The sequence below is a fragment of the Moschus berezovskii genome, chromosome 12 (genome assembly GCF_049115385.1).
Source record: "Moschus berezovskii isolate FMDL1 chromosome 12, NW_MosBer_1.0, whole genome shotgun sequence".
NCBI lineage: Eukaryota > Metazoa > Chordata > Mammalia > Artiodactyla > Moschidae > Moschus > Moschus berezovskii.
The window spans coordinates 28549140-28563802 of record NC_142471.1 but is presented as its reverse complement, the minus strand read 5'-3'; the positions used below and the strand labels follow the sequence as shown (position 1 = coordinate 28563802).

Genomic DNA, 14663 nt, shown 5'->3' with positions numbered 1-14663 from the left:
ACTTCCTACTAATCACGTTCCCACTACCCCTGCTTCAGAACTGGCTTCTGCAGACCCAGCCCAAGACAGCGGTTATCTCTGAGTTGTGGAATTATGCACAGTTTTCATTACTGCTTATTTTCTAATTTCTCCCTATTGAACATGTATGTCTCACATAACCACAACAGCAAAAGACAATGTGAAAGATGGAGAGAGACGTGACGGCCAGAGACCAGCACCTCACTCTTCTTTTTGTACACCCTCCCCTCTCAACACACACAGGAGCATGGCCACACATAGGAGGTCTGGCCCAGGTAAGGGTAAGACCAGGGCTGTGTCCAGAAGGACCAGCGTGGCGGGGAGGGGAGTTACAGTCAGAGGGTGGTGGTGCTCAAGGAACCAAAGGGAGGCCCAGGGCTCCTGCCTCTTTTCCCAGATGAGGGAACAGAGGCCCAGAGGTGGGGAGGGACTTGCCCGAGGCCTCAAGGTCACTGAAGCTGGGAAGAGAGTGATGGTTCTCCTGGTTCCCAGTCCAGCAGCCCTACCACTTTTTGCTCCATGCTGGGGATGAGCTGGCCCCAGAACAGGAGAGAGACCCTCCTCCCAGACTAACAGAGCCTGGGCCAGCAGGAGCTTGCCAACAGAGGAGGCAGGGAGCCAATGGGGCTGGGGCAATGATGCACAGCATGGAGTTCGCATGTGGTCCCCAGTGCCGATGGCGGAGCGAGGTCCCATCTGAGAACATGCATATTTGGCTTCTGATCGATCACTGCCACTCAGACCAGCCTCAGCTTCTCTTCCTGGGTTAGTGGGGAATTAGCTAGATGGAAACGAAGAGGCTTCTGTTGGTATTAGCAGAAATGGTGGCCTGAGTGGCAGAGAACGATGAGGTGAGTGGGGTGGCAGAGTAGTGGGGAGGAGATGTCTCTAGGGGTGAAGTTTTCTCTATTTCCCTGCTCCTGAGGCCCCTGTAGTTCTGCCAGGTCATCAAATTTTCATGTCCAGACACCCAGAACCCAATATGCAAACTAGCATGCCTACTCCAGAGCACAGCTGCTCACAAGCCAGAACCTTCTAAGTCTGGCTTCACCAAGAACTTGGCTGGGGAGATCCTGGGTGGGGTGCATAGGTGTGTATGAGGGGGAATTTGCATGGACGAATTTCAGGAACTCTCTAGCTATAAACAGAAACTACCCATCCATCTTTCGAAACTGTGAGCCTTCCCCTTCCCGAGTCGGCTTGGCCAAATGACCTTGACTCCAAGAGTCATGGGGAGAAGAAAACAGAGTTGGTCTGGCAGTGCAATAAACAGAGGAGTGAGGGAGCATGGGGCCTGGGTGTGGCCCTCCAGAAGACTGGCTGCATGCCACTCTCCTCTTGCTGGTTTCAGCCTTGTTTATAGCAGCAGAGACAGGAGGCAACATGGTGTGTGGTTTGCGAACCTGAGAGACGCAGATGCACAGGAAACAGGTCTGCCAAGCTCCTGCTGAGCAGGAGGGCTCAGTGACTCAGCTGCTGGGCTCCCCAGAGAACCAGCCCCACTTTCTCTCTAGTGCTGTGCCCTCCAGAGGGGGCGAGTCAGGAGACTGCGTGGGCACATGCGCAGTATGCACGTAAGGCCCCCAGTCTCTATCGTTTCACTCCAAACTCCCTGGCCCCTCGTAGGCGCTGTCCTGGTCTCCGACCTGAAGATTGCGGATGGTCCTTCGAGCCAACTCTGCTGCTGCTGGGGAAAAGAGTCCAGGGCAAAGCTGGAGTCCCCATACTGTCTTCAGGAAGGTCCTGGCTTTTCTTGGGCTCAGGGGTGTGGGAGCTGTGTACGATAAGGGCCATCAAGTTCTGACTCTGTGGGCAAGCAACTAAATCCCCACTTTAAAAATGACTCTTGGGCATAAGGCAGCAGTGGTTTCTGTGCTCTGGAACCTTCTGTGAAGCAGTGGAATACAGCGATTAAGAGAATAGATCTGAACTGACTGCCTGGGTGTGAAGCCTGGCTCTGTCTACCCTTACTGCCATGTGACCCTAAACACATTGGCCTAGCCCTCCTTGCCTCAATCTCCTCATCTTTAAAATGGGTATAATAAGAGTGCCTACATCAGAGGGCTGTTGTGAGGCTTAAATGAGCTCAAGCACACGAGGCACTTAGAAAAGTGCCTGGCACAGAGTGAGGGTGCTTTATATTCCGCAGGGTTCATGCGGAGAGGCACAAACAGAGCGTGGCTGAGCAGGTGTGGCTCTGGGCATCTCACCCTGCACCGATGGGCGCAGCTCGGCTTTGTTTTGTTTTACACTGTACCTGGGGTGCTGCATACTATTTTGTTAGAAAGGTTTGCAGCTGCAATGCTGAGGCAGAGACAGGCGCGGACCCTGGAGAGAGGTGCCCACCTGCTCCTGGGAGGGAGGTGAGTGCGGGTGGGGCAGGAGGGCTGTGGTTGCGCAGCTCGAGGGCCAGGGTGCCAAGCCAAGCTACGCTGACATCGGTCACCCTGTGGCCCAAAGCTGGCCCCACTGAGGGCGTGCTCTGAAGCGGGTGGATTACTTATTCACGTGCTGATTCAGTATCTCATAGTCATGAAGGTGAGCGTGGCTGTGTGGAGCTGATTCGGTGCACATTTAGGTAACTGTCTGACCCTCAGTCACCAGTTACCTGGAATCGTTCTAAACAGCCCCAAGGGATGAAACGCCGAGGGATCTAACTGCCTCAGCCACCTCATCAGGGCAGACCTCACTCAGAGGGGCAGCCGTAAGCACCCAGGTTTCCCTCACCATCTCTTCCTGGAGCAGAGCTGTGGGGCAACAGCAGAAGACGGGCCAAGGCTGAGTCACCCGCTCCCCAGCACCCTCCTTTGTGATGGGGACCTGAGGCAGGCTTCTGTTCATTGTTTCCAGCCTGAGGGAAACAGCGGGGTGGAGATGGGGCCGATAAGAGGAGCTGCTTCTGCCCCACTCAGTTCTGGGTAAAAGTCCCTGCTTGCTCCCCACCCCAACTTTTCCCATCTTCCTCCTACTCTTCACCTCTAAGGTCTGACTCACTTTCCACCTGGTTAAGGGGAAGGGGCTGTGAGTTGCTGAGTGTGCAGTGGGGTAGGGTGGGGTGACCTTGGAGGTCATCTCCTTCCTCTCTGTCATCCCCTTGTTACTGGGCAGGAGAGTACATCTGGCCCAGCCAATGGAATATCTGGGTGCATGTTCTGACCATTCAGGAAGATTATGGTTGATCTGATTTTAGTTGCATAGGGGTGAGGCCTGAGGGGAGAGGTAGGCAGAGAAGACACCTGATGGGGCAACTGGGAGTGCTGACTGGAATATTTGGCAGTCACTTTCAATGGAGAGAACACTGAACTTGGACTCAGAAGACTTGGGCTCAAGTCCTGGTTCGATCACAAGGGGCTCCTCTGTGCCTCAGTTTCCTCATTTGTAAAATGAAGTTGGTGACATCTATAGCTCCAAGATCCCATGTGTGAGATTCCCTTGGCCCACACTAGAGAGCTGTGTGGATCCAGGTGTTAGTGTAGTAAGGATACCTCATCCTTTAGGACAGGCATCAGCATCACCGATCCCTTTCCACACTTGGAAAAACTCGGGCTGGGAGCAAAATGACACATCCAAGATCCCGGGTGGGTCTGAGCCCAAGGCACCCCTACTGAACCCAAGGTCCAGGTGTCATTCAGCACCCAGATGAGCGGTGCCCCCCCAACCCGGGCCCCAGCTGCTGGCAATCTCTGGTCCACCTGAGGCTCTGGCTCAGCCCTGACAGCAGTGCTGAACAGAACACAGGGCTTCACGACATGCTGCCCCATGTGCAAGCCCCCCAGCCCCAGAGCGCCCTTGGCCTCACCCTGACGGAGCTCCGCATGGGGCCCTGGTCGTGGTTGTAGGCCTCCACTATCAGAACATGTGATGAGTTCCGCTCCCGGTCCAGGGGCCGGGGCCCTCGCATGAGGAGCCCATTGCTGACGTGGATCCGGAAGTTGTTGCCATGATTACCTGTGTGGAGGGATGGAGGATATGCATGGGCTCTGCCCTGGAGTAGGATGCTTGTGGGATCATCATTATGGAGGGGAAGATGGGGAGCCGAGACCCTTCCCAGAGGTCTCAGGCACTTGGCTGAAGCCTGAAGTGATAAAGAAGGCTTGCCTCACACTGCCCTAGCCTAGCAGGATTTGAGGGAGGGGGTAGATGCTCATTCCGTGCCCCCCTTATGAAAAGCCTAGAGGTCCCGAGACCTCCACACCCTCAAGTGTCAGCAGATTCACTATTTCAGAGGACACTGGGTCATTACAAAGAAAGGAACGCAAATCAAATTCTCTGTGAGAGGTTTAGTGAGGAAGCACCCACTCCCTCACCTTGTGGACTCTCGTTTTCCTTTGGGATCCAGCCACCTCTACTCATAGGGGTGAGCTCACCCCTGATTCCAGAAGTGAGATCAGCACATTGTAGTCTCGGGTCGTAGTGACTGGTTCAGGCATGGTCCCGGGATTCTAGCTGGCCCAGTGAGACTCATCCTTGGGAGGTTGCTGGGGTAGGGGTGGGGGGCTATCCTAATATCCAAGGCCACAGTGACTGGTTCAGGCAGGGGCACATGATATACGCTGAGCCAATGACACTGAGTGTCTTGGGAGCTCACTGCTAGGGGCTGCTCTGGTCTTCGAGGTCCCCTCTGTCAGGGTGACATCCCACTGTGGGACTTGAAGAACTTAGCATAGCAGTCAAATGCATCCTCACTGAAAACACGACCAACCTGGTGCGAATGATTTGAGAACATCCCTGGTTCCTCCCTCTGACCCATCTCCCAGACCCTTGGCAGCCTAGAGAAGCTCTGCTACCCCAGGGCAGGAACCACCTCCCCCTGCCATCCTAGGGCAGCCTACTCACCGTGAAGGATGCGGTACCACACACGCCCAAACTCGCCCTCATCTGCATCTGTGGCTTTTAGCTGAGGGAGAATGAGACACGTGGTTACTCCTCGAATTCCACCCATAGGCAGAGTCGGTCTTTGTGGAGTCCCTCCCCTTTCCTTATACCACCCCAAGCCTGTCCTGCCCAAACCCAGTTTCCCACGAAGCTGGGGATGTACAAGAGGAGAGCGGCATGTTTTTCTTGCTCCCTATGAGGACTCCTGTCTGTTGATGGCCCCAGGCTGCCCTGTCCGTGGCGGGAGACCTGCCACCTTTTCTTCCTGACACCCCTCCAGGCTCCTGGTGAGCGGGTGAGAAGGTGGGTGACGGCACCACGGCTCTCTGGATCCAGGCTTGGCTAGCTCAGTTGGCCCTCCACGATTCCCTCCTTCAGCCTCTTGAGAGTCCTGGGGTAGGTGGGGTGCACAACTGCTCCTTGCCCACACTTTCTTGGTCTGAAGCTATTCTGGCTCCAGGCCTGGCACTGTATATACTACAACTCCCGGAAAGTATACTGCACACTGTAACAGCCACATGTGGAAACCCAGAAACCCCATTTGCCAAAGGAATGGCTCCATGTCCATGCACACACACGATCATTCCACTGTAGTTCCAGCCCACCCCGGCTTGCTAAGCTGCACCTCAGGCTTATGCCCTGTTTCCAGTGGGGCTTGGGGGTGCTCTTCTCACTCTGAGAATGCCCAGTGCTTAGCCCTTCTGACAACGCATCTGACCTTGAGGCTGCTGGCAGAGTCTCAGATGGCCCTGAGTTCTGTCCCATCAAACCAAGAGCTGAATACCTCCTCTACCCGCTACACACTGGAAAGCAGCAGAGTTCACCCCTGCAAAGTGATGCAGAGAGAGGCCTGGGCTTGTGGGCTGGCTCCCACGGGGCCACCTTACGTGCGACTTGCTGTGTAATGCCCGCGACCTTCCCCTCTTTCCTGGATGCCCCTTGTCCTCAGCAATCACGTCAACCCTGTGCTGTGTGTCCGAGGGTTTTGAAAAGCATGTTGACGGTGCAGAGGAGGGAGTCTGTTGGTGTGAAAGAACAGCGGGTTTGGGTCACGCAGACCCAAACTCAAGTCCTGGCTTTTTCACTTACTGGCTATGTGGCCATGGATACGATGACCCCACTGAGCCTCAGCAGGTACAGTGGTAATCAACCTTGTGAGGTTGATGGGCAAATTAGATATAATTGCTGCAAAGCATCTGGTATGGTGCCAAGATAGATGCTGAAGGCTGGATGTTATGAGACATGCCACCTTTTCCTGAAAGGTCCTCTTGATTTACACTGGGGTTGGGATGGCTGCGTTGCCCCTTGCTGTGGAGTTCTTTCCTTGCCTGAGAAGACTTAAGAGCTAGAAGGTGGACGGATGTAGTGGGGCACTTTGACAGCCTGGCTCTGAAAGGGATCAGGACAGGAAGAGGGCTGAGCTGTCCAGTGGACACCCTTGGGTGTTGCTGTCTGTGGTGGGACTTCCCGGATGCCTCCCTTTCCCGGCAGCCTGTACCACCTGGGGAGTTTTGCCTATGGCCATTTAAGAAAAATGGAGGCCACAGGTGAGGTGTGCTGTCAGTGTGGGAAGAGAAAGTGAATGAGGTTCACCAAAGGGCGAGGTGTAAGATACAGGCATCCAGCAGGACCTCTGAGCACTGGGGACATCTTTAGGCTGATGTGGCTTGGAGTGCCAGGAGCCGGTGCCCACGCCTGCCCAGCCTTTTCAGGAAAAGCACCAAGTACACACCACTAGCGAGGTGGGTGACCCCGGCCAGGCTGCACATCTTCAGACCTCAGTTTCATTATCTGGAAGACACGGCTGGATGAGGAAACCCCTCAGCCACCTAACGGACTCTCCTAACCCTTCCCACTTGGGACTCTGCAGAGGATGCTTCTCTTGTTGTCAAGGGCTAAGGGCAGGAAGTGAAAGTGTTAGTCGCTGAATCATGTTCGACCCTTTGTGACCCCATGGACTGTAGCCCACCAGGCTCCTCTGACCATGGGATTCCCAGGCAAGAATACTGGAGTGGGTAGCCATGCCCTTCTCCAGGGGATCTTCCCGATCCAGGGACCAAAGTCAGGTCTCCTTCACTGGCAGGCAGATTCTTTACCACCTGAGCTACTTGTCAAAAAAACAGGCTCCCCCAAAAGCAGGTAGACCCCAGGCTCAGGTCTTGGGCAGAGCCACAACTCCCCCTGTCTGGGAGCTTGGGGGTCCTTGATGGGAAAGCTGCTGAAGACTTAGGCTTCTAAGCAGGCTGGTTGCCAGGGAAATGCTGGCTTCCAGGAGGAAAGGAGGCGGGGTGGTGGGGGTGGGGTGGGGGTGGGGAGTGTGTGTGTGTGTATGCGTGCGTGTAGCCACCGCCTGGGGGTCTCCAAGGGCTCACTCAAACTACAAGGAGTGCAGCCCTAGCAGTCTCTCAATCCTCTGTGTTCTGCCCTGTGATTTCTATGACTTTTGAAAACGCCTCTCCCTGTCACTTCTACAGCCAGATACCCTCAAAGGGAAGGTGCTCTTCTGGGAAGCTAAGGGGAGGGGGGCCGGTCCCCTCCCGCTGCGTGGCTTGTAGCCCCTCTCCCCGGTAACCTGGAGGCTGGCAGGCACTGAATAGCAACCCGCTGGCTGCCCTCGACCATACCATTCAAACGTCCAGCAGGGGAAGGTGAGAGCCTTGGGTACAGAGTCACAGAGACCCTCCCCCCTGCGTTCCCCCCAAGGCCCCCCGCCCCTCCAGAGGGCTCCAAGGAGACCGGCCAGTGAAGGCCGTGGGAAGGCTCAGGAGCGCCCAACTCCTTCACGAGGCTCCCTCTTCCCAGTCCAGTTGCCATCCCGACCTTCCTGGCTTTCCCCTTCCCCCAGGGAGGGCCCAGATTCTTCCAGACAAAGCCAGGTCTAACTGGAGAGTAAGGGGCAAGGGCCACTCTGCCTGGCTGGCTGAGGGACACAGGCAGAGCCCAAGGCAGGTGGGGGTCACAGAGACGACCAGTGCTCCCGGGACCTCCCTTGAACAGCTGAGAAGACCTCTCGCCCAGCTGGAGACTGCCAAGGGCTGGCTCTGAGGTCAGTGCTGGGGCCTGCAGGGAAGTGGGTCAGCATGCTGCTGCCTGGGGTTGTGGGGAGGATGTGCGCATGTGCTCAGGCCTGGGAATCCCTCTGCTTTTAGGCCCAGGTAGGAGCAGTGGTTAGTCTCAGGCCACCCAGAAAGATGTGCTGAGGTCAGTCCCCTCTGATCACAGCAGGCCCTGCTCTTGGAGCTCTGAATGAAGAAAGAAGGTTCTAGGCTGAGCTTGCAAAGTGAGGCCTGCAGGCATGCCTGGGGCTCCAGTGGGCAAGAAGAGGATTCAGCTGCTCTTGAGATCATTCCTAGCCTTGGTCTGACAGGCCTCCTTTCCCCAGAACCACTGGCCCTGGCTGGCTGCTCACACAGGGCAGCCGGGGGGCCTGCAGTCAGTCTGCTGCACCTCCCTGGAAGGATGGCCTGATATTTTCAACCACTTGGGAATCTCCTGCTCCCAAAGAAAATACTCCAACGCCAGTTCAGCCTCACATGTTTTTCAAAGCATTGCCCCAAGGACTGAAGCCTTGGCCTGCTTTGACAGTCTGATAGGGTCTCCAGATCCATGTGGAGGTCTCGAAATAGCATTAGGACTAGCAGGGTTGCGACTTCTCTCACTTCAGACTGCCCTTTTCTTACTCCCAGCCAAGTGCTTCCCTGGGGAGGATGGAGGGATGGGCAGTTCTCTCCCCAGGAGACATGGTAGTGGGCACACCCCATCTCTTCCCTTCCAGATTCAAGGAAGGGCCAACCCACATATGGCCTGGCCAGCACACTCTCTAGGCCTGATGCTAAGAGGCGGAGGCCCCGGGCAGCTAGATGGGCATCAAAGTTTCCATCTGGGAGTTGGGAGGGGTCATTCTCTGAAAATGCTGGGAAGGAGTGGTGGTGGGGACTGGGTAGGGGTGGGGTACACTGGATGCCCTTAGTCCCTGGGCACAGGGCAGGCTGCAGGCAGAGGAGGCTGGGTGCAGAGAGCCAGGAGTTAGGTCCTGCGACTGTTGGTGAGTGCCTGAGGGGGTGATGGCGGCTTGGGAGGGTGTGGGCTGGGGGCCCCTCTCCATTTCCCACCTCCTGCTGACTTGGTGGGCTCTGCAGCCCACAGGCAGAGTCTCGGTATAACCTGAAGCCCTCTTCCTCCCTACTGCTGGTGCTAGAACTTGGCTAAGTTAGACTAGGCTGTGACTTGGGAAAAGGAGAGAACTCTGTTATCCTCTAGGTCATGAAAGTCTCAAAGGTCAAAGAGAAACAAATGATTATTTCTTATTAAACCCCGTTCTGGATTTCCTGTCCTGTGTTTGTAGAAATCAAAGATCACAAATGTTTGCCTGCAAGCTGTATGTAGCCTCCTTATGTATTTTGTTTGGCCCATTTGTAGTATTTTAAATGTTTGAAAATTCATTTGGATTTTAAAAAAATCAAGTTTGTTTGGCCTTTGCGGTGTCTTTTCCCTACCCCTGTCTCTCCAGAGGGGATTCAACCAGATTTGATTAGTTGGCAACACTTCAACATCAGGAAAGTTTGCCTAAAAAAAAAGTCCAGATTTCTGGCTTCTCTTAGGAACCTGGAAGAGGGACCGCAGTGGCCCGCCTTCTGCAATTCCATCAGCTCAGCTGAGGCATCTCTGTCCCCACTCTTCAGGGAGACCTGCCCACCTGTCCTGCTGGTAACATGCTATCTCCTAGCTGGTCTCTAACCATGTTAGTCTGCAACCAAGAGCTCGTTTGATTTGCCAGCTATAAGGAATCTGCCGTGCCCGCCCCCCTCCCCGCCACTCACCCACCAGTGGGATGATCCTAAGTGGTAATGGATGACTATGTCTGGGGGTTTCAAGCCCCACCTTGTCAAGTGGGCTGCTCTCTGGGGGCTCTTTCCCACTTGTTCTCAAGAAGTCCTGGGAGAGGGCTGGGAGCCAGAAGGGTGGCAATGCCACCAGTCCAGGGGTCGGGAACCCTGGTTCTGGCTTTAGCTTGGCCATTGGCTCACAGTGTGGCCTTGGGCTTCTGTTCCGTTCCATCGCTCAGTCATGTCCAACTCTTTGCGACCCCGTGGACTGTAGCCTACCAGGCTTCTCCGTCCATGGGATTCTCCAGGCAAGAATACTGGAGTGGGTTACCGTTTCCTTCTCCAGGGGATCTTCCCGACCCAGGGATCGAACCCGGGTCTCCCGCATTGGAGGCAGATGCTTTAACCTCTGAGCCACCAGGGAAGCCCTTGGGCTTGGTTATCCCTTATTTGGGCCTCAGTTTCCTCACTTGTCTCTGGAGCAGGCTGGGCTTCTTTGGGAAGCACCAAAAGGAATTCTCCTGGGGGTCAGGTGGGTGACACAGGTGTGCGGTGGGCCTGAGGGCAGGGAGTGCAGTGAGCTGGGGGCTAGTACCCCATCTAAATTGGGCAGTTGCTGCTCAGCCCCAGCCCCTGGGGGCCGGCAGCAATGGGCCCCATGTTGCTATTGCTGAAATTCTGAAATTTCATGAGAAGCCAGGTGTTTAGATATTCATGTGAAACCTCGGTTTTGGTTTATTTTTTTAAAAAATTCACAATTAATTTAAGTTTATAAAAGCACGGTAAGAACTCAACCAGTTTGTAGCCTTGATGGCAGATAACTGCTAGGGTCTTTGCCCTCTGCAGCTAAAACAGATGATTTGTTCCTGGTCACAGGGCAAGTTAGGGACGGGATTGGTCTTAGATCCCAAGACTCTGTTGTGATTCATGAGAATTGACTTTAAAATGCCAGAAGGCATTACCCTTCCTGCCTCCTCTGTGACAGGTAGGCAGGGACTGTAGCAGATGGAGGATCTAAGTTCAGGCCCAGCTCCATCACTCTCCCACTGCATGACTTTAGACTTGTTACCTCTCCCAGGCTCACTGTTCTAACCTGGAAAATGACTGCAATCTTATCTGCAGCTAGTTTGGCAGCGCCCAGCACCCATCAAAGTCCCCCTCTCCCTCCAGCCCTGAGTCCAGCTCATTTGCTCCTGTCCCATTCCTGTTGCAGGAGCCATGAACACAGTGGGTCCCAGCCCCCCCAGCTTCCTCACAGCTCCAGCCACTACCGGGAGGCTCTCAGAGGCCGTTGACCCCATCCCCGTGCTCATTGCCCTGGCCTGCATCTTCCTTCTGCTGGCCACCTGTCTGCTGTTCATGACCCTCTGCAAGCCCCGGGCACTGGACCCGAGCCGCCGCCGGGCCCGCGAGTGCCTGCCCCACCACCCGGGGAGCCCCAGCGAGCCCCAGCTCCGCCTCTGGAAGCGCCTGGGCTCGCTGCGCCGCTCCCTGCACAGCTTCCGCCGCGGCCGGCCTGCCCCCCGGCGCCCCCTGCCGGGCAGAGAGGACAACCACGACTGCGACTGCACGGAATCTACCAAGATGTGACAGGGGTGTCCTCCTATTCCATCCACAGACCCTCTTGCCTTGGGCAGAACCAGGCACCTCCGGCTGCAAGAGGGCAGTGGCCCAAACAACCTGGGCCACATGCCCACTGCCAGCGGTACCCTGTGCACACAGGCCTGTGGCCTTTCCCAGGGACCGTCCCCGGAAGAATGCCTTCCTTCCTGCTGTCACTTTAGCTGCTGCCGGTTGGAAGGTTCCTGGACCAGTGACTGGGCACCTGCAGCCATCTGGACCCTTGGCCCAAAGCTTTCAATGGTACAAACCTGGGGCCCCCAAGGCCCCTCTCTGACCACCAGGCACCAGCCATCTCCAGGAAGCAGCCCCTCTTCTTCCCAAGAGAAGCCCTGCCCACCCTCCAGGTGCCAAAGCCCAGCTCAGATTCCAGTGCGAGTTGCTGAACAGCCAAAGGTTCCCTCCAGCCAAGTGAAATGCTCAGCCATGCTGGGGGCAAGGGAGTGTCCTGCCCTCTGTGCCAACTCAGTGCTCGAAGCAAAGGGGAACCCAGGGAATCCTCTCCCCCGACTTCCTGGACCCTGTCTGCATTTGCCTGTAATCCACGGGAGCAGCCAGCACCCCTGTGGTGAATCAGATGCTGGGTGTCTGCTAGGAGGAGGGGCATTCTGGGGGCTCTCAACACACCTAGCCAATCACAATCTTGGCTGTCACCTTGGCACGACCCCCTCCCTCAATGCACCTGAGCCAGGATGGATGAGGAAGGGGCTGGGAGTGACTTAAGAAGCTCCTTGCAGAGGCCAGGACTGGCACTGTGTCAGAGCCGGAGGACACTGTCAGCAACTGGAGGTGATATTATCCAGGCTCTGAGAGTGTCGCAGAGGCTCCATGCCTCACCCAGGGAGGGAGGCAGGCTTCCTCCAGCTGGGAGGGTCCAGGCCTCTCCAGGACAGCTGTAGAACCTCAGGCCTCGACCACACGAGGTGTGCTATCATATTTTTGGTGATTGCTTCATTGACTGGCTACTGTCAAAGCAATCCCACCCCAGGGTGGGCTTCTCAGAATCCTAAACCTTCAACCTGTCCTCATAAGGCTGGGGCTAACCACTTTGGTTGGTCCCCAATTTGGGGGGCTGGGTAGAGGGGTCTGAACTGCCCAGCTCCTGCCCCAGAGAGTCACCTGGTTAGGGTCACCTGTACCCCATTAGGGACTGCTCTACTAACCCTGCTACAATCCACAGAGCAGCCAGGCACGTCTTCTCAGAGTGAGCTCTGATTCTGCCACTCCCCAGCTCCAGAACCTTTGCTGGCTCCCTACTGCTGGGTCAAGCCAGAGCTTCTTTGTCTGGTGCTCGGTGCCCACTGGGAGCTGACTGAGAATGATGTTTCTAGCCTCATCTTGACCCAAGACTCCAGGAAAACTGAAATATCTGTCCACCCCGGGCTACAGCTCACACGGTATGCACCGCCCTCCGTGAAGCCCTGTCTCCACCTGAAGCTTCCTCCTGCCTGAACTCAAGGGAGGAAAGGGACCACTTCCTTTGGGCAGTATGGGTCATCCCTGTCATGTCGGCTCCTTTCTACAAGCCTGAGAGGTTCCCAGAGAGCGAGACCAAGTACAACCCCTCATCTGCCTCACCAGCAACAGGCTCAGAGCTATGGGGCCTCTGTTTACTGAGTGAAGGGTGGCCCTGTCTAGTCCTGGGGGCACCCCCTTCTTCCCTTGGATGCCCCTGCAGAGAAGCTGTCTCTCTCAGCAGGCCCAAGTGCCTTCCTTTCAGGTCAGTCTGACACCTGAAAGCAAGTCCACTTTGGCCAGAAACTTACTTCCAGGGCCTTGAGAAATCACCAGAGCCTGATTTCCTCCCGAGAAATGGGGAGAATCAGAGACTGCCTTATATTACTCACAGGCTCTAGGATCTCACTCTGAGCAGTCTATATAAATAGAAACCAAGTCTTGGGGTTTAGAAAGCAGGCAGGCCTCCTCCCGCAGTGCAGAGTAACCTCTTCCTGCACAGGTTTTTCCTCTGTCATGTCTACCTGAGACACCCCAGGCTGAATTCTGCCTGGAGTTGGTCACCATACCACCCCTGGGCCAGCATGCTCTGCCTGGCATGTGGTGTCACAGGGGTGGGCAGTAAGCCTACCCTTGACCTGAAGGACGAAAAGCTGGGGGCGGGGAGGAGAGGGCTCTCAAAGGTCTGCTGTACTCCCATCTGTGTTCCCAGGTTGATCCTTGGAGACCTGTGTGAGCTGGGGATGGCAGGTGCTAAGTTTTAGGCTAGGGGAGAGTGGGGCCCCATGGCTTGGTGTGGTGGGTGTCTTTAAGGCCCTAGGAGCTGAGGCTCAGAGGGAGAAAACCTTTTTCTGGAACCAGCCCCCAGACCCTGCCAACCCATGGCTTCCTGGACTCTTGGTGCCTCTGGGAGTCAGCACCCTGCTCCCAGCTCCCCTCCTGCCCCATGCCTGGCCCTGATGCAGGGAGGTGGGCACACTGCCAACCTCCCACTCTTCGGCCCCTCCCAAGCTTGGGAGCCTGTCCCAGCGGGCAGGCCCAGATTTGCTGTTTGGCTCAGCCTCCAACTTGGAAACCCCACAGCTGGTGAGGAGAGTAATTCATGCCTGGCCTCCCTCCCCACCCAGCAACTGAAGCCTCCAGGGAGGGCTCGGGAGGGCACCCAGCCTCCTTTTTCAGGTCCCTGCCTTCCTCCCTTGAGGCCCAAAGCTGTGGCTCCTGTTCCCCAGGCAAAGGAGCCCTTTCTTTTTGCTCCTGTTTATTTCCCAAGAGGGTAGCTTCAGCCAAGAGCCCTGTGAAAGCAGCTCTGTTCTGGGCTGTGCTGGGCCCTGGCTCTCTCCTCCTTTCTGGGAAATGTGACGTCTCCAGCTCCCTCCTGCTCTGAAAGGACCTTCTGGGTGCAGTGGGGGATGGGGAGAGGACTGTGGGGGACAGAGGGAGGCGGGGGAGGAGGGCCAAGGCCTTTCTTCTGTTTTGGGCCCATCCATCCTGGGTTACATAACCTGGAGGCTTACTCTCCCCAGGAGGGAGGAGGGAGCCTGGGTCCCTCTTTGGTTACAGCACTGGCTACTTGGGAGCAGCAGCTGGACTGGCCCCCGTTTCCATCCTGCCGCAAGGCCACTGAGTGCGTGCTCTGAACTGAATGTGGCCCTGCCTGCCCCCCAACCCCCGCCGTCACCTGCCTGCACGATGCTGTGGCCCTCAGGGATGTCCTCGGGGATGCTGGCCTCATAGCTGCTCTGCAGGAAGATGGGCCGGTTGTCATTCACATCCAGGACGGTGACAAACACGGTAGCCGTGCCTGTGTGCCGCTTGCCCACGGGGCCGTTGTCTGTGGGGGGCCGAGGAAGGCGGTGTTAGCAGCTGCCT

The 14663-nt window shown here is 56.3% G+C and overlaps 2 protein-coding genes across 3 annotated transcripts in view; one reads left to right on the top strand and one right to left on the bottom strand.

Moving 5' to 3' along the window:
* Window positions 1–14663, bottom strand: part of CDH23 (cadherin related 23) — a 442755-nt gene that overhangs the window by 89670 nt on the left and 338422 nt on the right. The window contains exons 27-29 of the mRNA XM_088841955.1: window positions 14477–14625; window positions 4855–4915; window positions 3818–3966 (exon numbers count right to left, since the gene is read on the bottom strand). Of these exons, the coding sequence (XP_088698081.1) occupies window positions 3818–3966; window positions 4855–4915; window positions 14477–14625 (359 nt within the window). The remainder of the gene's footprint in view (window positions 1–3817; window positions 3967–4854; window positions 4916–14476; window positions 14626–14663) is intronic.
* On the top strand, window positions 2293–12367 carry C12H10orf105 (chromosome 12 C10orf105 homolog). Of its 2 annotated transcripts, none has more exons than XM_088841953.1 (2): window positions 2293–2381; window positions 10933–12367. In XM_088841953.1, the coding sequence occupies exon 2, from the start codon at window positions 10938–10940 to the stop codon at window positions 11307–11309; it is 372 nt and encodes a 123-aa protein (XP_088698079.1). In that variant the 5' UTR covers window positions 2293–2381; window positions 10933–10937; the 3' UTR covers window positions 11310–12367. The 2 variants fall into 2 exon arrangements, with proteins under 2 accessions (XP_088698079.1, XP_088698080.1); XM_088841954.1 differs by lacking the exon at window positions 2293–2381 and adding an exon at window positions 7232–7939.

Coding starts and splice junctions, on each gene's coding strand:
- C12H10orf105 (XM_088841953.1), top strand. CDS start 10,938: ATGAACACAGTGGGTCCCAGCCCCCCCAGCTTCCTCACAGCTCCAGCC.